The 25544-nt window shown below is 38.5% G+C and overlaps 1 protein-coding gene across 5 annotated transcripts in view; it reads left to right on the top strand.

Annotated features, from left to right (window-relative positions):
* Positions 1-25544, top strand: part of GABRB2 (gamma-aminobutyric acid type A receptor subunit beta2) — a 108824-nt gene that overhangs the window by 74003 nt on the left and 9277 nt on the right. For 2 of the 5 annotated variants that reach the window (XM_053376457.1, XM_053376458.1), the window contains exons 7-11: positions 7852-7989; positions 9634-9786; positions 12426-12670; positions 18291-18401; positions 24086-24136. In XM_053376457.1, coding sequence (XP_053232432.1) covers positions 7852-7989; positions 9634-9786; positions 12426-12670; positions 18291-18401; positions 24086-24136 — 698 coding nt within the window. The remainder of the gene's footprint in view (positions 1-7851; positions 7990-9633; positions 9787-12425; positions 12671-18290; positions 18402-24085; positions 24137-25544) is intronic. The other 3 variants (XM_053376459.1, XM_053376462.1, XM_053376463.1) reach the window with 3 other exon arrangements.

The raw sequence follows: 25544 nt of genomic DNA, 5'->3' as shown, positions 1-25544 counted from the left end.
TATTTTCAGTTCACAGACTTATTTCACCAGGCAAAAGCACTCAGGGAGGATGCAGAACACAGATAGTGAGGGATATGGGGAGCCTCAGAAGAGGGGGTGTGGCCTGAGGAGGGGAGCATGGCCTAGGGAAAGTACCCTAGATGGAGAGGCCTGGAGGGGCATATTTGCCTGAGTTTCCCTACTGCTGTGATGCAGTTTCACAACTCTGAGCTCTCCCCTGAGAGGAGGCTTCTTATCCATTCTTGGCTAGTTCATTTTAGTCCCTCATCCTGATCCAGCAAAGAGAAACTGCTGTGTTATGCACAGAAAAGCCTGAGATATGACAGGAAGAAAGATCATGTTCCGTAAACCCTGTAAGGTACCTGTGCCGCACTATGGATTACGCTTTAGAATATGGATCGCCCTCAAACTTTTTTACTTGACTAGGCACGCAATCACATATTCTTCCTCTGAGCTCAAGCAGCATATGATCAAGTTTCCAACAGTCCCGGGTTTCTTTAGATCATGGCTTAGTATTCTCCAATCATCCCCTAAATCTGAAGGCCTCCTGTGCTAGTTTATTTCATTGTTTTATTATTAATACATTCTGCTGTCGGTACAAGACTCACATACCCAGGCATAAATGAGCCTGTGTGGTGTTCTTTGCATACAAATGTAGTGTGTCATCTTTTGCTTTGAGGCCAAGTTCCTTTTATGTATGTAAAGATATTACGATATTATTGCTGGCTTCTTTTTAATGAATATTTGCATGCAGATATCCTCCTTTTCTAGCCCAGGAGGCAAGATTATGTAACACTCATATGCATATTGACATAATTAAGAGGCTACCACTGAGAGAACTTGGAAGAGTAGGTTAACCTCTTGGAAGAATCTGCTTGCAAAATGCAGGTCTTTATAGGCTGGCACCATACAGGACCTAGAGTTGTTGCCCTATTGTCTCTTGTCATGCTGAGACTTAGATGAACTGCTAAAGGAAAAAATCCATGTATACTATTGAAAACCATTTTGTGAACATGAGTAAGAAATCCTTGTGCCCTTTCATGTTACTGCTTAGAGATACCATACAACAGGTTACTATGTCCAGAAAGGCCAAAATGAAATGTCAGAATGAATTACTTTGTTTACATCTCTTGAAAATTACTTGTAACTCAGATGGAAATTTATTTTTATTTTTAAACATGAATAGGTACTCATTTTTCTGGGTACCCCTCATATGGCAACCCTAATACAACATAATTTCATAGTGCAATTAAAAGCTCAATAAAGCCTTCAGAGATATCTGTCATGTGAAGACTACCTGAAACAGGTAGATTTCCAAGGCTTTTGGAAACACTGTTGTGTGGTAGCCTTCCAGAAATAAGTTGTTATGAAGTTCAAGAGCTGTGAGGTTACCACAGAAAAGGACCTCCCTGAACTAACTGGTGGGCAGACTAGGAGGGCTCTGTTGTTGATCTTAACCTATGGTCAATTTGATATCAACGCTTTAGACAGTCCTTCAGATATATCAAGCCGAATTTGTTAAAAGCTTTAATTATTAATGCTAGCACTTAGGAATGCATTGGCAAACAATGCACTTGCTGTAATGATGGTGTTACATGAGCCAACTTCCATGCCCAAGTGGTAATACATGGTCGAGCTGTCAGGACTCTGGCAGCTGTATTTTGAACTAGCTGAAGGAAAGTTCAAATGCAGCCCCAACAGAGAGCACAATACCATAGATTACAGTACCCAGGCCAGGGCATGACTAGAGCATGGATTACTGTGGCTGAGGCAGACCTCTCTCCAGGAAAGGGAAACGATTGGCATACCAGCCAAAGCTGGTGCAGATTAATGAAACACACTCATGTTATGGCACATGTGCCAAAACCCAAGTTGCGCGAATACAGTGTTTGGTGAACAGAGTGGAAATTCCCCATAGGCACGTTGTACGTTTCCCTTTCAACAAAGGAAATTGGTAACTTTACATTGTGGGCATTATGTTTGGGCATTATGATTTATTCCTTGCAACCTATATTTGTGATATAACTGTGGAATAATTAAGCAAAGCAGAGCACTAATGCAATTTCACTGCCAGCATTATTGGAGTTGCCAGATGTTATTCACTTCTTCTATTCAAGGTTCTAATTCACTACCACGTTAGCCTGCCAAGCAAGTGGGGATAGGGGTTAGATGTTACATATTAGTGTGCTTGTGTGGAAAGCTTGACTTAGAAGGTATTGTTGTGCCTCATTTCACTGGTTATGTTTCATTAATCTTTTAATTTTGTACTGGAAGCTAGAATGAAAATTTTGGGGTTTCTGGCACATACATTTTTGTTGTCTTTTCAGTGCCAAAATGGCACTGTTAAGATTGTTCATAACCATCATCTTTTATAAATAATGCCACTTCCCTTCCCCGAACCCTCTTTTATTTATTAATTTTTGCCAAATTGGGTTTATTGTTTGTTGTTTTGATTTGACCTCTTATTTTGGATTTCAGTTTCCTTCAGTGTAAAAGTCAAAATGGTTAAACGGCCTGCAGAGACTATAAGTAGCATGTCCAGGTTTAACTGAGTACATCGGCACCTGATGAAAATTTGTATGGCAAAATAAGCACCTTTGATGGACCATTTCTGCATTCACATAGTATGCCATAGCATCTGATGCAGAGCAGGGATGGAAAACATCCTTGGGTCGAGATTTGGATCAGGGACTACATAGCTTTGTTGCTCTGCTACAGCAAGTAATGGTGTTATCATAACGATGAAAAGGGAATTTCAAATGGTGTTTTGAGAAGTCCTGCAGGTGCTGCAGACATTGCTAAAATTCTCTTGTTGTAGTAGCTTGATCTGGGTCATGGAGATTATGCTTGTTTTCTGTGGATTTGTGAAATAGCAGAGGTTACCTGGGATAGTAGTCAGTACTGTACAGAAGAATGAATTATTATGTCCAGGTGTGAAACAGAGTGAACAAATTATAAGCCCAGGAAGAATAGCTTGGTCAGCCCAACCTACAGTTTTAATAACCAATTACAACTGAAGCAAACAAGAAAATTTGGGGCACTTTTATAAACGATACATAGAATTTGCAATAAATTGCATTCTCTTCACTTTTTAGTGAAAGAGAGATGCAATGGCAGGCTGCAGGTTTCAGTATGTCTACAATCTATTCTGTAACATTCCACAACAACTGGTATGTGCATTTTAGATTTTGTGTGAATTTTTCACTTGAGTGATGGCATTTAGCTTTTGTGGTATATTTGTGGGAATGTTCAGGTGTCAGTGGTAAGCCTTTCAGAAAAATGAGTAATATATAAATATCAAATCTTTCTGTTCCAAAACACCAGATAATCCCAGGAAGTACAGAAGTATGTGTACTTTGTCGAATCATAAGAATACATGGAGAGCTCTGCTGGATCAGATTAAAGGCGAATCTAGCCCAACACCTTTCTCACAGTGGCTAACCAGATGCTTATGGGCAGCTCACAGCAAGGGCATGTGGGAACAGTAGTCTCTTGCTGTTATTCCCCATCCCCAGCAACTGTGTTCAGAGGCTGAGTGCATTTGATCCTGGAGGCAGCATATGGCTATGAAGACTAGTAGCCACTGATAGCCTCCATTAATTTGTCTAATCCAGGTACAGGCAAACTTGGCCCTCCAGATGTTTTGGGACTACAACTCCCATCATCCCTAGCTAACAGGACCAGTGATCAGGGACGGTGGGAGTTGTAGTCCCAAAATATCTGGAGGGCCGAGTTTGCCTATGCCTGGTCTAATTTATTATTTATTAAATTGGGGTGGGGGTGGGGGGTGGATTATGGAGAAATGGTTAGGGGTGCCCTTAAAGAAATCCAGAAATCCCACCACATGACTCTCGCCAATTGTATCTAAGCCATCATCCCATTCCACCTTGCTAAGAACTGTAGCTGTTGGGGGAGAGGGGCTACATCACAAAAATTAAGGGTTTCTAACCCCACCTTTCCATACTAATGAATTTTTAAGCGCTCGAACAGAAACAATATGTTTCTAAATTTTTAATTTTTGCATCAAAATCTGTTATTCTGTATATTGACTTAATTTTGCCAATTTTGAGCATTTTTGGTTTACAAGTGTATGCTTTTTTATTATTTCTCAGAGATAATATTTTCTATGCAGTATGGGCCACATTTACTAGATGAGGGACTTATATTCATAGGTACAGTGATATTGCAAAAGAGCAGAGCCTAGTAAGGACATACCCATATCTAATCCAGATTAACACTAGAGAGCATTTGAGGGTGTCCTTCTGTCACAGAGGGCTTGTCCCTATGACAAAACATTCCTAAATAAATTTAGTGTCAGTTTCTCATGACTGTGCTGCCCTGAGATGTGAATGTTTCAGAAATAAGACTTATTAAATACCCTTTTCAGATGCTTTCTGAGGGATATATTAAAATTTGGGGCTCTACATGTTTCAAGAAATTAGGATATTGGAAGAATCAGAGGTCTAATCATGACACCATCACCAATTATTGGGCTGTGTCTAATATTAGGCTAGAACTGTTGTATTTATCTCCTTCATACAACTGGATCACACATGCACTAGGCGTTATGCACTTGTCCCTGGTGGTGGTGCTCCCTTACTGATCTCAGCAAGTACATTAAAACAGTATATATATTTGTGTATCTGAACGTACAGAAAAATCAGGTAATGGATCTTAAAATGCAGTAGAGTTGGTTTTCTACAGCACATTAGTTTTTCAGTCTTTTAAGAAGCAAGTAAACATAATGTGACACAAATCCAGTGAAAATGTTACAGTCAAGCGGAACACATGTCCACCAGTTTAGAGAAGGATTAAATATAATGACTCAGTTAATCCTTAAGAAATGAATGATTCATTCACTGAATTTTGTTCAGATGAGAATGCTGCAGCCTGTGTATTAAAACAGTTCTTATTCAGACCTCTGTTGGGTGGCAATGGGGAAATCCAGTTCATTATTGATAAGAGAGAACTGATGCCTTGATAAAACTACTGTGGTAGTGTGCATGTGTTTATGTATGGCCTAATAAAAGAAGTTGGGCATTGAATTTCCAACTCAATCTTCATTCAGACATTTCCTCAGATTGAAACCATTTTCACCGATGTCGGTGAAGCTAGATTCTGTATAAATGTATTTAGGATTATATTTGTATTTGATGCATTTTTTCTGTATGTTCGTCTATAACTTGCAGGACCTGTGTCCATGCTTTCTCCCCTTGCAAACCCCCCTGCTCCCACTTGCACCTCTCACACTGCCCTCCTCCCCACCTTAGGCCAGAAGTGGGGAACTGTTTTGGTTCTGCAGGCTGGATCCTTATCAGGATGTGCCTTGCAGTTCAAATTCAACAACTGACATCATGCTTTGAACTCTTGAAGTTATAATTTCAATGCACCTTCTTTTCACCTTCCTTTTAGCAGCATGTTGATGCCTGTGGTGTGTTTTGAAGCCCCCCCCCCAGTCCTTCTTCTTGTACTCTGCCTCACACATCACCTCTGCCTCCTCAACAGGTCACCTTCCTTCCTCTGCCCTCGCTACCTCCTCCGCCCCAGGCTTAGACTTGCCCCGTCTTCCAGTCTTCACTGTCATGTTCTCGTAATTGTCATTCTACTGTAGTGTGCTATCTGTGGTCAGCCACATAGATTGCACCATGATGACAATGTTACACAAATATATATTAGAGATATTGTCAAAGAGCTCTGCAAGATGCTAACAAAAATTGTTTGGAGATTTTAAATAGGAAACATAAAGAAATATTATACATGTGGTCTGTGCTCACCTTTGATGGAAACAGAATGAAAGGATGATGTCACTAATCAGTGCTTCCAGCTGCCTTTGAGAAGCAATCATATGGTTAACTCAGTAGGAAACAACATGTTGGTGTCCGCTTTTTCCAGCGAAAGCAAAGAGTGAATGCTGCAGGCAACAAGGAACAATAGTGGAAATAAAGTTCAAGGACATCATCATGTTTGCCCCTGATTTAAGCTCCATATTTCATGCTACCAAAATAACTTCTTCTTTTTTTGAAAAATGAAAAATGTTTCCAGAGATGCTAATAGCTGCTTAAGAGCATGAAAACATAAATTTTTGAAGCATGGCTTCGGTATAGAATTAAGTCCGTGATAGCAATGAGGGAAGTAAAAGCAATTAAGGTTGCAGTTTTCTACCCGTTCACCAGAGATTAAGTTTACTGGATTCAGTGGGGTTTACCTCTGATCAAACATGGATAGGATTGTGCTGTAAATGGCTCAGAAGGGCCTGTAAATAGTTATTAGCACTGTATCCAAAGCTATCTGTGTGCAAGATTCCACTCACACAAAAATTCACCTTCATTTCCTCCCCCTGCCCTCCTCTACCCTGCATCTCCCCACACACTTTCAAACTCTATGGGGGTTGGGGTTGGTGGACCCTTCAGGGCAGATTTTGGGAGTGCAGAGGGGGAAAGAAAAGGGGGCTCTGCTTCTAGTCTGTTTTATTTGCTTGCTTACTATGAATCAGAAGAGTCTATTTCTAGGAAATCAATATGCCTTTGATTATTTCCCAAAGTATATTCATTGGATTGCGGTGGAACTTAAACTGCACTTGAGCATAAGTAATTTAAATTCTTCATTTTTAGCTAAATAGCATCCCTAAATAGCTAAATAGACCCCTGTTGGGTCTGCAGGCTACAGAACTCATGAATCAGATAAGAGGAATCGGAGTCAGATCTGTATATCTAAAACTGGAGGATCACGTTGATACTCCTCTGCCGAGCCTTTGATTTTTCTCTCAATTGCCGCTTGTCATTTCCTGCATCAGTCCCACAGTTTCTTTGCTGGTGTCATCGACAAGCTGCACAAGTGACATTCCTTTTCCATTCAGGCACTTTGCCTGCAGGGGGATGCAGTCCAGTAATGGTGAGAGGCAGTTTAGCATGATCGTTGAGCTGGTGCGGTGTTCCTGGTCGCCACACACCCAGCAGTCATGAGCTCTGACTCAGAGAAGTCTGTTTAGGACATGCTGTAAGTACTGGAAAGGCAGACTTGAAGAAGCAAGTGCAGCCTCGGAGGAATGAGAAGAAATATCTCATTTGCAGCCCAACAGCCCTGCCGTAAATCTTCCTCACTTTCCATGATTACTCCCTGACATTCTTTCTAAGCACATTGACAGAAATGTGATACTTGTTTGAAAAAAGGAGTTTTAACTTTTAAGAGTGGGTTTTTTTAATAAAAATGTAGATGATTATTAGATATGTATATAATAATCAAAGCTCTAAACAGCTGCTATGGTTGTACAAACTGGGTATAAGAGGATTAAATTGGTGCAAAATAGAAATGCAGATTTCATTTTTGTTAAATCTGTCTTTCACCTGGTACTTCTGGATTCCTCTGTCAAAAATCTGAATCTGTCAGCTACTAGCTAGGCTCATCAGTTTAGGCTATAAGCTAGCGGTTATTTCTCTTATTTATTTGTCTCAGGATTTTTAACCCATTTTCCCACTGCTTCATAAGTTTTTAAAACAACAAAACAATATATCAAGTGAAAACAACAAAAGTGTGAGGTGGAATGGGGTGAGGGTAGACAGTCTTCTAGCTGCTCTCAAGTTACCATTAACAAAAAAGTCCCTTTCTCTATTCTTACCAAGCGGTTTCTGATTCCTGTTCCTAAGTGGCTTCTGTTTCACTTGTCCCAGATTAAATCAAGGCCAGTTGAAATGTACAGAGTATGCATAGCAGAAGTGCTCAGTGTATTTGAACTTTGTAAATATTTATCTCGAATAAGAGTAAACCGAAGTAAAATGACTGGATTATTCTTGCAGCAGATGTGATACTGCAAGTGTTCCATGTCCTAAAGCTTTCCTCCTTTTTTATTTACAGATGGCTACACAACAGATGATATTGAATTTTACTGGCGTGGGGGTGATAATGCAGTTACAGGAGTGCGAAAGATTGAACTGCCGCAATTCTCCATTGTGGACTATGAACTTATCACCAAGAAAGTTGCTTTCTCGACAGGTTTGTGAAGGGGTGCCACAAAGGAAATGCATCTATCTGCTCGCTGAAAAGCTTCCCATCAGTTGTTTTGGATAGTACATAATGACTAACTGCATGGATCATATAAAGAATAAACAAATGAGCACTGAATAGGCAAACCAGTGCAATTTATTCTTTATTAAAATAACTGTGCCGTGTCAGGTGCACTAAACCTGCTGTCCTATGCATGCTTGCCTAGAAGTTAGTCCCATTGAACACAGTACATAAACAAACATGTATACGACTGTGGTGTACATATAATAAATACTTTTGTATTCAGCCAATGTGGGTTGTTGTTGTTTTAAAAAGGGTATCAACCTTAATCGACCTGAACAAATAAACTATTTTCTATTTTTCTGCAGCCACTCTCAAAGCTGATAAAAAGCAAGCTACTTTTCCCATACACTTTCATTATTAAAACATATGGATGCCCTTTTCTTATGCCTGATGACACCATATGGAATCATAATTTGATACTACCCCCCCTTTTTTTCAGGGCCAGCCTGTCCATGAGGCGGACTGAGGCAGCTGCCTTGGATGGTGGAATCCCATGGGGTGGCACCCCTGCCACCACCACTATGGAAATGAGGAGAAGCAGTCACAGCTTCCAGCAAAATCTCATGCAACTCTCATGAGATCTTGCCAGACGCTGTTGTGCAACCCCGATAAGTAAGGCTTCGGTGGGGGCAGTACATTCCTCAGATAGTGAAACAGGATGTGCAACTCCTGCTTCTGCTACACAGACTTCCAATCCTAGTTCAGTGGGGCTGTTTTTTGGGGTTTTTTTAACTAACAAGCAACACTCAAGAGAACAGGATGTAACTATCCGGACTGCTAATCAAGTCTGATTGCAAATACCACTTTTGCATTTCATGGATTTGTGCAGAACAGTTGTCCCAGTTTGATTTTTCTCGGGAGCAGAGATCAGTGGTTTGAAAGTGTAAGGATCAGAATTTTGCTCCTCTCACAGGAGGTTTGTGTGGGAGGCCTAAACAAACCTCGGAGCCTAAACAGTTTTAAATATTGCTCTGTTTCTGGTGTTTTTACTTCTCATCCCCTTTCATTTCCCTTTTCCCAGCCCGGTCTTTTCCACTGTTCGCTTATTTGGTTACACAGGGGCTATTTTGAGTTTCTACATGTTCTGGCATCACCTGCCAGGAAGATAATGATGAAGGAGCAGAATCATGCCATAAATACCCAACATGATAACTTGTTATGTTTGATTGATATGACAGCTAGTACAGCATGAATACAACTCTGCTTACCTGAATTTTGTGGCTATAAGTATATGAACCATTTTCTGAGCCTAGCACTTCAGGTGATTTCAAAGTGGCCATAGCAAGGTAAAACATGCAAAGGTCAAAATGCAGTATTGGATGCTGAGCTACTGCAAAGCTTAAGGGTTTTGATGTATGCACACCTGTTAGCAAAGGGGCAGTGAACCTTTGCCATCTTTGTTTAGGCACAGATTAAAGAAACTGGCATTTTGTTTGTTTAATAATAAATTTTATTTTTGCCTTAAGGGTGTTGAATTACAATAAAAGTCTCCGGATTGTAAATGTTAACAATGTGTTTGCAGGGCTACAGAATGGAAACTTGACCTTCTAAACATAAATTCTGTTCTAGGTTCCTATCCAAGGCTGTCGCTCAGTTTCAAACTCAAGAGAAACATTGGCTACTTCATACTTCAGACCTATATGCCTTCCATTCTGATCACTATTCTCTCCTGGGTTTCATTCTGGATCAATTATGATGCTTCAGCTGCCAGAGTGGCTTTAGGTAAGCCCTTTTTGCTCAACATATATAGAGTGCTATCCTGTTGTGCCAGCCACCCATAACAGAAGCTCCATTCCTAACATAACATAACAGCCAAATCCAATGGGTGCACAGCTTAACTCTATCATTTACTTTTTGTGCTGTTACGCTACTTCCACTTGTGATACCCATCACACAACAAAGCTCACCTGTGCAGCAGCAGCTCTTCTTGCACTAATGTTACTTTGGCTCTTGCCCATAGAATGTGCTTCCTGTACTAATTTTGGAGGCTTGTCAGGTTTACCTATATTTAAGCACTGAAAAGCTTTCTTTTGAATCAGTTTGGATAAAATATTTAGAGATAATTTTAAAGTGAGTAAATCGAAGTAAATACAAGTGCTTCAGCTCAGCCAGATTGTGTGATGTTTTGTGCTGGTGTTCAGCATTGTTGTGTACTACTACCTATTAAATTTACATTTAAGATTCAGAATTTGAGTCATTACAACCCAGCTAAAACAATTTCTTCTCCGAATTAGCTTAAAATCATTGCAATTTATATTAGCACTGTTTACTTAGTGGAGCAAGCCTATATGAGGTGGAAAGTGGGGAGAAATAAAATTAGAAGAACCTATGCCCTGCCAATTCATGTGGAAAGAGTGGGGCACATGTTTTTCCCACCCCTTTCTAATTTGGTTGGAGGAGCACTAGCGGCAGACATCTCCATTGCCTCACAGAGAGGCTTATAAATCTAGATCTTACCCTGAGAGAGCAGACCTCTCTTTTCAGGGAGATCCAAAAGACCGTATGGCTTAGGTCACCTTTTCAGGGACCATAGAGTTTTGCAACCTTAGCTACTTTTCTTGCATTATATTTAATCTAAAAATTACAAAATATTCCTACCTTGCTGGTAATTCCTCAGACTATGGGGAGGGTTCAAAGCTGGACAGAAATCATATTTTGCATGCAGAAGACCCCAAGTTCAGTCTCTAGGTTCTTGTTTCACAGGGCTGGGAAAGATCCTGCCTGAACTCTGGAAAGCCTCTATGCCCATCATTATAGAGAAGTACCGAGCTGATGAACCAATGGTGTCACTTTGTATCTTTTACTACACTCCTATCTCAACATGTAGTATTGTCTTCTTAGGTAAAATTTGGGTAAGGTTGAAATAGGATTCTACTTTGCAGGAGTATGGCTTCTTCTCTTAATGGGCATTTCAAATTCCACAAGTAAAATAGTTTACCGAGCTGAATCCTGATAATACCTGTTACCATGGACTTATTTACACCGTAGTATTGCCTCTGGCTACATTGGGGTAAAAACTCCAGGCAATGCAGACAAGGAATTCCACTGCCTTCAGTCACATGCCCTTGTTGACTTGTCTTGACATTTGCCAAGTCTGTCCAGAGCTGAGAGGAACTGCACCCAACCCCAGGTCTGGGCTTGAAGAGTAGCAAATAGGTTCTACATCTCTGACGATAAAGCAGTAAAAGGCATGGCTTCTAGGATTTGTATCAGGCTTCACCAGTCACACGACTTGATGTTGCAGAGTCCTTTTGTGCCTGAAGAAAGCTCTGAAGCCTGAGAACATGCACAGTCTACAGTTCAGCTTAGGTCCCAAACCTAGACCCCACAATTCCTAGTTCAAACCCTCTTGTCCCTGACAGAAAAATTGACAAGTCACTTTGCTTTCATGTGGGTCTGTGAATGATTACTCTAGATTGTGTCCCAAGGCAGAATAGGAACAGCTCATGAGACACTGGCCTTGTCATGGTTTGTTTACTTTCTTTCAACTTGTGATTCATTCACCCAACAGTTATACACAAATCAGAGGTTGAAAGAGTTTTTGTGTTGCCATTCCAACAAAACTGATAATGCAAACAAATCTTTTTAACCTCCTGGCGCAGTAATCCAATAAATGATCAGCTACAACAAATGTTGCTTTGTTTTTAATATTCGGTTGGAAACCACCCAGAGTGGCTGGGGAAACCCAGCCAGATGGGCAGGGTATAAATAAATTATTGTTGTTGTTGTTGTTGTTGTTGTTATTGCTGCTACAAACTAATATAGCTGGTCTTTTAAAATTAGTTTACATTAGCAAGCCTTTTGAGTTTGCTGAACCTTGCATTCCAGGTAAGGATCCAATTCTAATGCAAATTTAAACTTAAGCCTCTTCAAGTTTCCATAGCTCTTAAGAAGAAACATTACCTAAAGGAAGGTTGAATGCATTGTCTACTGTTCCCTCGATTCAAGCTAATGTATATTGCACAAGGTCTTCAAGCAATATTTTTCTGAGAATTCAAACCAGAAGACAACATGTAAAAAAATATTAAGTAAAACCAGCACACTGAAGAAATAGGTGCACTTTATAACCTGTGCGATACGCAAGTGGAAAGATTTCAATGGTGTTGACTTTGAGAATTCGTAGCATTTAATTTTTTTTTTGTTCATTACTGTAATAAGCATCACCACCCAAAAACCAAAAAGAAGCTAGTATGGAAAATATTTCTTCTAATGCTTCTCTGGAATGAACTCCAGCTCCCCCTAATATCTATATCTATATCTATATCTATATCTATATCTATATCTATATCTATATCTATATCTATATCTATATCTATCTATACACGCACACTATTTTGAATTTTTTGATGCTTCCCCCCCAGGAATCACCACGGTGCTGACAATGACAACCATCAACACTCATCTCAGAGAAACTCTGCCCAAAATCCCCTACGTGAAAGCCATTGACATGTATCTGATGGGATGCTTTGTCTTCGTGTTCATGGCGCTACTGGAGTATGCATTAGTCAACTACATCTTCTTTGGCAGGGGACCACAACGCCAGAAGAAAGCAGCTGAAAAAGCTGCCAGTGCTAACAATGAGAAATTACGAATGGATGTCAATAAGGTAAGTTCCAATGGAACGTGATTAGCCTTTTTACAGTTACAGCATTAGACAATTCATTTTCTCCCAAACAGAGCTTTTTTTTACATTTGGTTCTTCTGCTGCACAAGTCCAGTAGGAATTTTATCTTGGCTTTCACCATACAGCCTTTCCAGATGATTTTTTTAAAAACTAAGCAAAGCAAAACAAAACAAAACAAAACACCTTATAGTCTTTTTAAATAAGCTTGAACTAGCCCCAAGCCAATGTTCATAATATGATACTTCCAACTTTACATAATGGATGAAGATATAGCATTGTGGAAGGGATAAGATAGTCCATATGCCATGGAAAAAATAAATTTGTGTGTCTGTGCTCTGGACATAAACACACAATGTTCAAAGACCTAAATATAGGGATGCAGTCAGTTCTGCATAGACTGAAGAAGTGGTTTTATAGAAGAGTATTTGATCTAGAGGAGGCCTTTGCTCACAGAACGGGCAGTTTTTGCCTGCTACCTTTACAGTTGCCCATGACACTTTCCAAACTGCTCTAGAACCACCACCACCCCACCCCACCCCGAGCATATTTTCTAGAAGAGAAGGGAAATCAGCAAAAATAGACTTCTCCACATCCATTAGTGGATCTTTACAAAATATGTTATATCCACCCAAAAGAAACAAATGGCTGTGATGGCTTTTTTTTTTAAATAATCAAAGCAATGCAAAAGTTTCATGAGATGGTGGGGGCATTAATGTATAGACAACTTTGTTAGTATTCGCTTTTTTCTATTTTCAAATTTTGATGTGCTTGTGTCCCACCCTCACCCCCAGCAAATATTTATTTGCTGCTGTTGTTTTGTAAAGTGGGCGGTTGACAGTAAAATACAATAGCAATAAGCATTCAATAAATGCCACAATAAATTGGCATTTTAATAGTAAAACAGTCTAATAAGATGCACAGCACTACTAAAAGCATTAAACACATCAAAAGTGTCACAAGCTTATAAGAATTGGTTTTGCAAATTCTTTCTAGAAGGTGTTGCTGATCATTCTTCTAAACAGACCCCCATGATTCTCTAGCATGAATTCTCTAGCTTGTTAAAAGTCTAACACAAGAGTGTAGCAGCTGAAGGAAATAACTTTTTCCCATTTAACATGGTGTTGTGCAGTGGTAAAAAATGCAATATTCCTACATTGGAAGAAGATCCATAGATGCCTGGATCCTGAGCAACCAATTGTCACAGCTGTACACTTATTTATTATGCAAAAAAAAACACCCCAAATCATCTGGAAAGCCCTTGAATGCCTTGGGCTTTAGATACACTGTCACTTAGTGGCATTTTCCTCTTTCTGAAGCTTGATTTACAAGATGGATTGTATTCACTATAGGCTTTACTGTCATCTGTCAGGCAGAAGGTTTGAAGACTTTTAAAAATTCATGAGTTTTCTAGCTGTTCCTCAGAGGAACAATCCAAAATGATGGCTAAACTACGACGTGCTTGAAAGCTGTGTGATACTCTATAACAGAACCAAAAGGGGGTATAAACTTGACAGAGAATACGGAATCAATATAAGTATACTTACATTTTTATAATGTCAGCAAAAGCATCATTTCAGCAAATATGGCATGGATTTATTTGTAAAATTGTATAGATGTAAAACTTGAAATATTTCATAGAAAATTGTGTATTTATATTTTTTTTAAAAAAATCCAAATTCCATGTCGTATTTTCTCAAATGTGTGAAAACTGAGGGAGAAAGAGTTACTGTTGGATTCACATGGTTCTGGGCTAGACGTTTTGGTATGTTTCTGGGGTTTTTTCCCCCTTTATGCAAAGACTTCCCCTCATGTAGTGGAATGTCCCCTCCCTCTTCTCTCCCTATGCATGCTTCTAAATCTGTTTTGGGATTTCCCTCAACTCCCCAAGCAGATTGGGAAGGAGCACAAAGAGAGAAGAGGAAGGGAGAAGTCTGTTGTGCAAGCAGAAATTATTGTGAATGGGAGTACTTTGTTGGATACAACCCTTCATTTCCCTGTTCCCTACCTGCAGCTTGTTACAATAATGGTACTATGGTAATTTTGCTTGACTTCTAGTTGCAAATAAACAGAGGTAAACTGCATAAAAACAGGAAGCAACCATCACAGTAACCTTATCTTTTCATAGTGGTGCTCAAAAACAGTTTATATAACACATACACACAAAAAACTGTATTGGCATGTACATGTCTGTTTTTAAAATCTTTTTTTCAACATTTCAAATAATAAAACATGCCAAAAATGCCTGAAGGTGCTTACAAAGAAAACCAATGAATAAAGGTGGGTTAAGAATTAATTTTGGGCGCATGCAGATTGAAAAAGAAAAGAAAATCTGTTGTTCCTCACTTGAAGTTTTTTGAAAGTTAAATAATATAATAAAATGAATAGAAATCATTAAGAGAGCAGCTGTTGACTATGTGATAATTTGTAATATGGATTGTGCTAGAAGTAAGTAAGAATATGAAATGCAGTAGTATTAGATCATAAAGACGCATCAAGAATGGATTGTGGGAAACCTCTTAAACAAAATTGTATTAATTTGGAATTAATTTGTGTAATTGGGTTAAAATTGGAAAATCTATAAAAACGATTGGAAAAAATGATTAATTTTTGGATATTATATATTTGCTGCCAAAATTGTAATTTCAAGTTTTATTTGGGGAAATGTGGAAGCCATTTACTCATAGAGCCATTTCAAATATTACATTTTCATGCAAAGGTTTGATCTATACAAAGGTTTTCTCAATGATACTTTATATGTATCAGCTTTCCAAAGAAGAGGGAAAGGAACTCCATTTCCATACATGGTTCCTTTCTCTGTGCCTAGACTGTCTCCTTTTAGACTGTGGCTGATGGATATTCCTTACTTGCTTATTTAATATATTTCTACCTTTTGTAAATTAGACTTGGGGTGAATTATAGTACAACAAGATATCCAATGAAGATAGAAGCATAAATAAATAATAACAGAAGATGATGTATAAAAAGAGAATAGGGCTGTCAAGGTTCAAGAACACAGAGCAGACCACACAAAATAAAACATGGACGGTGTGAAATGAGCATATGTAGGGCAGCAGTTCCACAATTTGAGTGCTGTGACAGAGAAGGCCATCTCTTCATTGGCCTCTTGCTGGGGCACTCAGAGGAGGGCTTCTAGGGAAGATCTGAACCAATTGTTTAGTTACCATTGTAGAAGGTGGAACTTTGAAATATACAGGTATCAGGCTTAGGGCTTTAATGACCAAGACCAGTATTTTGAATTGAGCCTGAAAACAAACTGGGAGCCACTGAGGATCTTTTAACATCGGTGCCTACTTGTCACTGCTTCCAGAGGCCCATGGAAGTCAGTGTGAAGTTTCAGGTGCCAAAGGAAAATGATTTCAGAACTTTATCTCCAGAGATGAACCAACATTTTAGATACAACCAAGTGTTCCTCCAGTGTATCATAGGGCATGACAAAACTGTTGTGATTTTTTTAATCAAAGTATCAGTTTTTGTGGTGCTATCAGTTGTCTGATGTTTCATAAAAGGTAACTTGCAACATTTCTTATTTTCTAAGAGGTCACAATTCTCACTCTTCAGAAAACCCTTCTTGGAAACAACAGCAGCATAGCTTCATTTATTCTTTCAACATCCTTTGTGGGTAGCTTGGTGCAAGTATAAATTTCCCTAAATCCTGAAGGGCCCACCTGATCTGTCTTCTCCATCTGGCCTGAATTCTCCCTTCTCTTTTCAGTACTGTAAACAGCACTATAGGGCTTAAGTCAACATGTGAGGCGGGAACAATGTCCACAAGCATACTAGTCCTGCCTGTTCATCCTCCTCATTGTCGTCCTCTAAATGTTCCTCAGTGGCTGTCCGCATCAGGGAGACCTGTATCTGTGGAGGTTCCTTCATGTTTTGGAACCCTCGTTTTGTTGGTTTTTAAAATGTTCAGAAGCCTCCATGAGTACAGGAGTCTTCCCCACTGCCATCACAAATAGGGCAACAACCATGAGGATGGGGGTGCAGCTAGAATGCCTGATTTATGGTTACACATATCAGTTTCAAGTGTAACCATGGTTGGCATGGAAGCTATAGACAAAGGAAAAGGAAGAGGAAATCAAACAGGAGAGGAAAAGAACTGTGCATGCCAAAGGGGTGTTTCTCAAGCTCTTAAAAATTATAAAGAAGGGTATCAGTCTCAGGTTTTATTGATTACTTTATTGTTTATGTTTCTAATGCACCTTCCATACCAATGAACCCCAGGGTGCTGTATAATAATAACACCAAGAAAATACCAGAAGTAGATTATAACCCATTAAACTGATAAAATCTAAAAGACAACTGCTAAAAAAGCAGATCAAATGCACAGGCAGACAAGAAGCCCTTAACTCGACACAGAATAAATTGCAAAAACAGTCAAGTTTGGGCCTAATACCATTCCAGACAAGCCTATCTGAATTGATGCTGTGGATCCTCTCAACAGTGTCTCCCAAAATATTTTTGTTATTTAATTTTTATAACCACAGTCAGTCCCTAAAGTTCCAGCTCCAGACAAAAAACAAAAAGCAATCTGGCAACCCTCAGACATGCTTAGTGGTAACACCTTTCTACTTCTTGTCTATTGTCCTGAATGCAGCTGCTTGATGTTTACCCAAGTGCCATTGTCAGGATTTTAGCATTCCAGGGTGGAGTTTAGGGCTCAAAGGTTTGCCCATGAATCAAATATACTGTGAAATCTGTTTGTTCTGTTTCACATTCACATTCACCAAGTATCTCCTTTTTTTTCTTTTTTGGGTATCCATGCTATAAGTATGTGAACTTTGTGTTTTATATATTTGACTGCATCTCAATTCTTCCTTTAATTCAGTTTTGCTAGCAAAAGAAACATAAGGGTTTGCCCATATGGTGATTTCACAGCCATTTACCAAGAAAACATGCATTCATAGATCAATTATATTATATTTTACACATTAAATCTTGATCCAAAGCTGCTTCAGCTCCATTGAAGCCCCTCTTCCATTGATTTTTCATGAATTCCCTTTCTGTTATGTTCTACATGTGTAATTTGTTCAGTGCTGACACCGCACATTCAGCCTGGGAAGATAGTGTCAAGACTACCATAATGCTTGTTTTGTCAGATCAATTGGTTTTAATGGCTTTAATTGCACTTACACCTCTACTTCTGACTGAATCTCCTGCAGTTGACTGTCATGTTATTCCTTATTCTCTTTACTTTCATCAAGCTCTCTATCCACTTAGCTCTTATAATTTACCTCCGTGTGAGATCGTTTCCTCTTCTGCCATTCCATGTGACAATGTCTTTGGCTTTTTAAGAGATATATGATGTATTTGAGTCCAAAGGGCTCAAATCATTTTGGATATTTGACACAGGCATGACTAGCAAAGCCTACTATTGTTTTCTATTGTGAAGCTCCCGTGTGTTCTGTTATCTTCTGTCTCACATTTAATTTAGAATATGGTCTGTAAATCTATCATCCAATTTCAAAGAAGTATTTAGAGTTATTTTACAACTACTATGTTAGTTCTAGCTCTGCTCACCATTCCCTAATTAGTAGAAGCCAAAAGACTTATTTAGCATATTCTCTACTTTGTCTTCCAGATCTTTTATAAAGATATAAAACAAAATGGGACCGAATTGCGATCCCTGGATCCCACTGGAAATCTCTCCCCATCTAGATGGACTGCCAGTTACGATTACTCTCTTAATACGGTTAGATAGCCAGTTTTTGATCCATTTGATTGTACTAATTGTCCAAGACATCTTATGTTGGCTTTCTAACCATAAGATATTGTATAGTGCTGTATGAAATGCTTTACTAAAACCCAGATAAAATATCCACTGTTTTCTCATCATCCATTACATTGTAAGTCACTTTGAATTCTTTTAGTAGAAAAGCAACAAAAGAATTTTTATATAAATTATCTATGTTGCAATGACAATTTATGAATTAATTCAGTAGGTTTAGCTTTAAACCGTGTTGATCTAGCCCTTTGTGAATATAGCACATACTCCATTTGTTTTATTATTATGGAGTTGACTGCTAAGTTTCTAGTATGGAGTCACGATTTTAACTTATTCCTAATTTTAGTGGGAACTGTGGCTCCTTCTAGATTATTTTAGTCTTCATTAGTTTTTCACAGATTCATTGAGGAGTGCCTGAAAGTTGAAAAGTTTCTTTTTGGATGCATTTCAGTTTGTCTTTTATTTGTATGAGACTCTCTGTGTATGTGTGTATATGTGTGTGTAAGCAGTTACTTGTTTTGTGTAATCTATTTCCCAATGAGCTTTGTTCTTCCATTTGTGGCTTACTAGCTATTTTATTTATTTATATATATATATATATATATATATATATATATATATATATATATATATATATACACACACACACACACACACATTCATACTTAAAGCCAACTTGAAATCTTAATCCATAAAACTTTTCACACTGCTTGGATATCAGACCATCTTGGATTTGCTTTGTTCCAGGTATTGTGCAACTCTGTTTCCTTCAGTGAGCAATATTTTTTCTCTTCATTTTCCATGCAGAATATGTAAATCATTTATCAATAACTTCTTAGCACTGCAATTTTTTCTGGATAGCTTCTTTGGGGCTTATGCCTATCTGAGACTTAACGTTCTGAGCTTCCCTTGTTTCCTCTTTTGGGATCTCTTCTCTCTTGCTACTGCTCTAACCTGTTTGATGCACCTTGCATGCTCTTATTATCTTATATGAAGATGCAACAGTAATAACAGCAGTAGTAATTTATAACAAGTTAGTAAGCAACAGTATTTACGTGAGAATGAAGGATTTTTACTTAGCAGCGTTTAGTAGAAGAAGGGAGCCTAGAATTCTGTGCCAAGATTCAGTTCTTTTACATAATTGTACAGATTTGCACATGTTCTTTCTGGTTGCAAAAGTTGAAAAAGTTCAACTGCCTTTGCTACTAACAAACTTCTTTTTAGTTTACTGCCTGAGATTTATTTGTTTTTCAAGTCTATTCACTTATAAACTCATTTATTTTTGTCTAAGCTTTTATCCCACAATATCATTATCCAATAATACACAAATAGGATCTGCTATTTTGTAGAAGCGTTCATATAGAAATCACTTCCTTTGACAATTAAATCATTTCAATATATGTTAATTAAACTTCCATTATTGATTCTATGAGGCAAACCTCTCTTCAAATTATAGTCTGAACTGATGTGGCCAGCATCTGCACTTTTAGATAAGGTATATTATGTGGACATGTTGGCTGTGATTTAAGAGTACTCTGCATATAATGATAAACTTTGGCTTAGTAGTCTCTGTATTATGTCACATATCTACGGACAGCATGCTTGAAAACTTGGAAGCCTGTTCATTGTCTCAGAAACAACCAACTAAAGCTGACCTCGTGCCTTCATTACATATCTTTAGGTGCTAGGCGCCAGTTTCTCTTTAACCAGGCCTTTGGCTGATTAACATTACAGTGGTACCTCAGTTTAAGAACTGTCCTGTTTACGAATGATTCGGTTTACGAACTCTGCAAAACCGGAAGTAGTGTCCCGGTTTGTGAACTTTACCTTGGTCTAAGAACGGAATCCGAATGGTGGAAGGGCACTGGCAGAGGGAGGCTTCATTAGGGAAAGCATGCCTTGGTTTAAGAACAGTTTTGGTTTAAGAATGGACTTCCTGAATGGATTAAGTTCGTAAACCAAGGTACCACTGTATATGTCCTTTTAAATGTTTTTGTGAGGTGGGGGGTTATCAGTTTGTTTGTGTTTTTATTTAGTATTATGTGTTCTCCTTTTGTATTTCTATGTTGTTTGAAAAGTGTCTCTATCTCAGGCAACTGGTTCCAGGTCATTTTGTTAAATTTCCCTAGCCAGAATAAGAGGTGGGAGAGGGGCATAATTAAGAAAGAGCAAGCCTGAGGGACTTTAGCCAGCATTGTGTTTTAATTTACTAGTGAAGGTAGGATTGAAGAACATGGTGAGAGACCCTTTTTGTGTTGCTCTTGGCTCCCATTTCAGCTGTCAGTGTCATTCAGTAGTTTCATAGGTCCACGAGAAAGTGGAAAGAGAATTGCAGTATAAAGCCTACCTATTTCCTGGCCACAAAGGAGATAGAACCAGTTCTGCTCAGTACTAAATCTCCAGCTACCTATCAAGTTTGCATCCCTTTTGCACTCCCACAATGACAACAAAAAAATCAAATGAATTTGAAATAAATGTAGCATAGAGCTGGTCCAGTCATTACAGTTTCCATAAATATGCCAATGAAAAAGTGCAACAAGTGCAGATGTATTTGTATATGATTCTATATCAGTGTCAGGTGGCAAACTGTGAATGACAGGGATGGGGAATTCATAAAGGAAATTCCATTTCCTCTGACATCCCAGTGCCTTTAAAAATTGAGTATTGGGAAAGTACCCCCCCCCCGAGCCAATTCCCAGGGACATCCATTTGGAGAGAGGGGGACCCCATTGTGCTAGAGGAAGTCCTTGCACAGAGTTCCTGCTGATAACACTCATTAGTTGAATCCTGCTAAGTGTTTGCCTTTATCTTGAGTTATTCCTACTGTTTAGGATATCATGAGGCTTTGATATGCTTAACTATACATGACTTTCCACCATGTAAATATTTATGGTTAAGCTACAGTTCAAAACAGTGATGAAAAACCTGTAACCCTCCAGATGCTGTTAGACTCCAACTCCTATCAGCTTCAACAAGCATGGCAAACAGTCAGGGATAATGGGCACTGTTGTCCAACAATATCTGCAGGGCTATAGGTTAGCCAGCTCTGGTTTAGAATGTGGTCAAAATCTATACTGCATACTTTGCAGGTTTAGAGAGTTGACAAAATTAAAGCAGTCTGCAATAAATGACTACTTTGATCCATATTTTCCACATTGAATTTGTATTTTTTTAAAAGAAAGTGCCTAAAAGCAACTATTTATAACTATGCATTGCTGTTGTGTAAGAATTTTCTATAAACCAGCAGTGTACACACCATTGTTTTCCATCTCTCCATTAGCATTATGTAAGAATTTGCTTTGAAGGTAATGTGAGGCAGTGGTGGCAGCAGACTTTGCCTGTGGCCTCTTACAGAAAAGGTCACAAGGTAGCTTCTCCATACAGTCTGTAGTGCTATTCCTGGTGACATCAGAAAAAAAGGTCAAGTCAGCTGTGTAAAGCTCTCTGTCCATAGCAACAATCTCGGAATGCCATCTTTAATTTGCACAAGGACAGTGTGTATCCAGCTTCTGCTTGTTTAAGATACATCAGTTATCTTACATAATCTGAAAGCCTGCCTTCCAATTCTTTCAGAGAGCTAAATAATTAGCTTTCGCCATGACAGAAAAATTCTCAGAAAGTACTTTGTTGTTGTTGTTGTTCAAGATCTTTTTACAGAGAATACATTTTGATACAGCTATCACAAATAGAATGTTTAAATGTAGCAGTTCAGACAGTATAGAAAAGTACAGCTGCATAATGCTTTGACAGAAGCAGTGGTATCATTTGGGCAAATAGTGGGTTGCAATTACACACACCTATTGGTGCACATTTGTAAACGCAGATCTAATTTCAGTCAGTTTTATTTCAGATGTTGTTAAACTTATATGGTAAATTGTACATCGATGAAACAATTTCTCAGAAAATTTATTAATCTTAAAATGGGTCGGTATATTGTTTTGATAGCTGTAGAGTAGCTGGAAGGACTGTTGTAGAGCAACAAGGCAAGCAAACTAAAGAGTCATTTGCTACCCTTGACTGAACTGCTTTGATCCTAAGGTTCTCTGACTGCCATTGACTGAGCAATCCATGTCCAGCACGGGGTAAATGGCCTAGTGCAGTAGGTTTAGAATAAGACTATATAGCATAGGTAAAGAAAAGGAACTGAGAAGGTAGCAGGGAAAGGAAAGCAGAAGGTTTTGACAGAAGGAGAAAAGGGAAGGGTGGACATCGAAAAGAAGAGTAGAGCAGAGGACAGTAAGGAAGACATACTGATTTGAAATGATCAGTCAGATCTTTTACTGAAGGGCTTTGTTAGGGGTGAAATGCATCCATCCAAGACAATCCATCCAATAATTGGGCCAATTTTGACAATGTTGCATTAGTGCTCTCACACATTGTTTTCTTCATTCCATTTGATTTCAGAATCAGAGATAATAATAAAAAAGTATGACTGTATTGACAGCTTTGTTCGTCCATGTTTTAAAAGTGAGTTGCTTGCAGGCAATGGAATTGAACGGCTGAAATGCTTTACTGTGTCAGTTTGATGCATGTCTGATAGTAAATAATAAATGTGCACTACAGAAGTACAAGAATAAAGCTACAGATGGGTAGCCGTGTTGGTCTGCCATAGTCAAAACAAAAAAAAAATTTTTCCTTCCAGTAGCACCTTAAAGACCAACTAAGTTAGTTCTTGGTATGAGCTTTCGTGTGTATCTGAAGAAGTGTGCATGCACACGAAAGCTCATACCAAGAACTAACTTAGTTGGTCTTTAAGGTGCTACTGGAAGGAAAAAAATTTTTTTTGTTAAGAATAAAGCTGTTTTTTTAAAGCAAGAAAGCTACTAATGTAACCACTAAATAAAAACTGTCACTTTATTATATAGGTATAATTATTTTATACCTGAATAATTTGTTAGATTTGTGTGCTGCTGATATTAAAGAGTCAACACCTATAGAGAGCCATCATTTTGGAGTTTCTAGATATTGGGAATCACCTGCCATGTAGGTCTATCTGCTATTTGAGCTGGGAGGGTCAGCAATGTCCCATGCTCTGTGGTCTACATTTTGCAAGCTGATTTTAGGCCCAACAGTGAATTCTATCTTTATCACTTAATCATGTTATCATTTAAAGTGATTGTTTGATACCTCCATGATTATTATGTTCAAATAAATATTTTGCACCATTCATCTTCTATTTTTGTTACTTGTCCCCCTTTCACATGTTTACCTATTTTCCCTGCCCTGTGGATTTTTTTATACATAAAGTCTGTCTTGCCCTATCAAGAATCCCGTTATGTGGCTGAAGAACCACATCAGCATCCAGACTTCCTTCCCCCTACTACCTTTTAAATCCACATGTTGTTCCCCTCTCTCCTAACTAATGTTTACATGTCATCGTTCCTTTCTTGGTCAAAAATGACCAGGTTTTTGTGTGTGCGGGGACTGTACATTTCCATTACAAATTTGTGTTGTCTACAATGTCAGGGCCAAGACAACAACAGCACCTCTAAACCAAGGATATACTTCTGCTGATTGTTGGCTCAGATTGCCCTGTGCTTTTAATTAAAGTGCATCGTTTATGATAATAGCCTATAGTACATTAATTTTTAATGAAAGCTAACAGCTGCCTTTTCTCTATGGAAACCGGTCTTGATTTTATTAACTTACAGGACAGAAGAATAATTGGCACATATCATTGTCCAGAAATGTATTCAACAAAGGTATATTTTATTGTTTTCTAATGATTCTATCCTTAGAGACTTACTAGTGAGATCTTGGACCATTAGTGGTCAATTAAAGATCCCACGGCACTTTTGCAAGAACTGGCATCTTAATGCCAGGATCCTGTCCAAGTTTTAGTTGTATTCTAAGTTGTTTTTTACCTTCTGAACCATTCCCACCACTTACCCACCCACTGCATAGTTTTAATTGGCTACAGCATTCTTCATTTCCTGTACTAAAATACAGTGCGTTGTTTGGCGATGTTAGATAGCCACCCCATTTCGCCTGAGAGGTGATTGCACTTGTTGGTGAAGTGATGTCGCTTTCTAAAAATCTGTAAAGCGCTTTGGGATCCGTCTGGATAAAAGGCGCCCTGCAGAATTAATGTGTTTCACTGTTGTATTGTAAGCTTCTATATAGTTATAAGCATACATTTTCATTAGGGATGGGTGAACCTGCTGTATTGCAATGGTGCTCTCAGTTGCCTCCCTAAAACTTCACTTCAGATCCAAAAATCAGATCAATTTGCTTTTCATCCTTTTATCCTTTATCATAACCTTGTGCATTTCCTGTTTCGGAAATGAAAGGTAAACCAATTTCCAACGAGGAAAAGCTTGAAGACATGTGCAATCACTTTCTAACTGCTTTACAGTAAATCAATTGGGAGGTTCATCCATTACTAATTTATGGCTATGTAGTAATTTCCAATGTCTCTTTGGAAAAGGTGTAGAGACCTCCAGCCTTCTCAAACTGTGGTGTTATCAGACAAGTGTCTGATAACAGCAGAAAAACACCTGACAAGAAAAAAAGAGTAATACAAAATTGCTTATATGCTGTTTTTTCTCCTAAATTCTTTGGGTGTGTGACAAGTTATTCACATTGCAGCAACTGTTAATGGCATCTCCGCAGCAGCCATAGAAGACTCCAAAGCTGGCCATTTGAGAATTTGATTTATATTTATTACCAGGCACTTTTTTTCTCAGTGTTTCATACCCTCAATATTCTGTAAAGTGACCTTGTCAGAATACACCAACCCCTATTTTACATTCAAGCAAATTTATCTCTGGCCAAGTGCACAGTTCCATTTTACCTGAAGTGTGTAGAAGGCTGAAGACTGGCTTAACTTCTGAGGTCTGGACTCTGACTGGAAATGGAAAATGAAACTTTAAAATAGCTTTGCTACACTGCTTGTGTGACTCACCCCATCCAACCTATCCACCACCCCCAGTATAGCTGTTCAGATTAACCAGTGCTCCTGTTCTTTAACCTTGGATGTAATTGAAAATGCCGTATTTGTTTCGCAGTTTTTGTGTCACAAGACTAACTTCTTTCGCTTTAAAATGATTTTTTAAAAAAAAAAACTTTATAAAGAATTTACTGTTTGTGAAATGGTGAATTCTTTAATAA

This window comes from Podarcis raffonei, chromosome 2 (genome assembly GCF_027172205.1).
Source record: "Podarcis raffonei isolate rPodRaf1 chromosome 2, rPodRaf1.pri, whole genome shotgun sequence".
NCBI lineage: Eukaryota > Metazoa > Chordata > Lepidosauria > Squamata > Lacertidae > Podarcis > Podarcis raffonei.
This window is presented reverse-complemented; position numbering and strand designations above follow the sequence as displayed.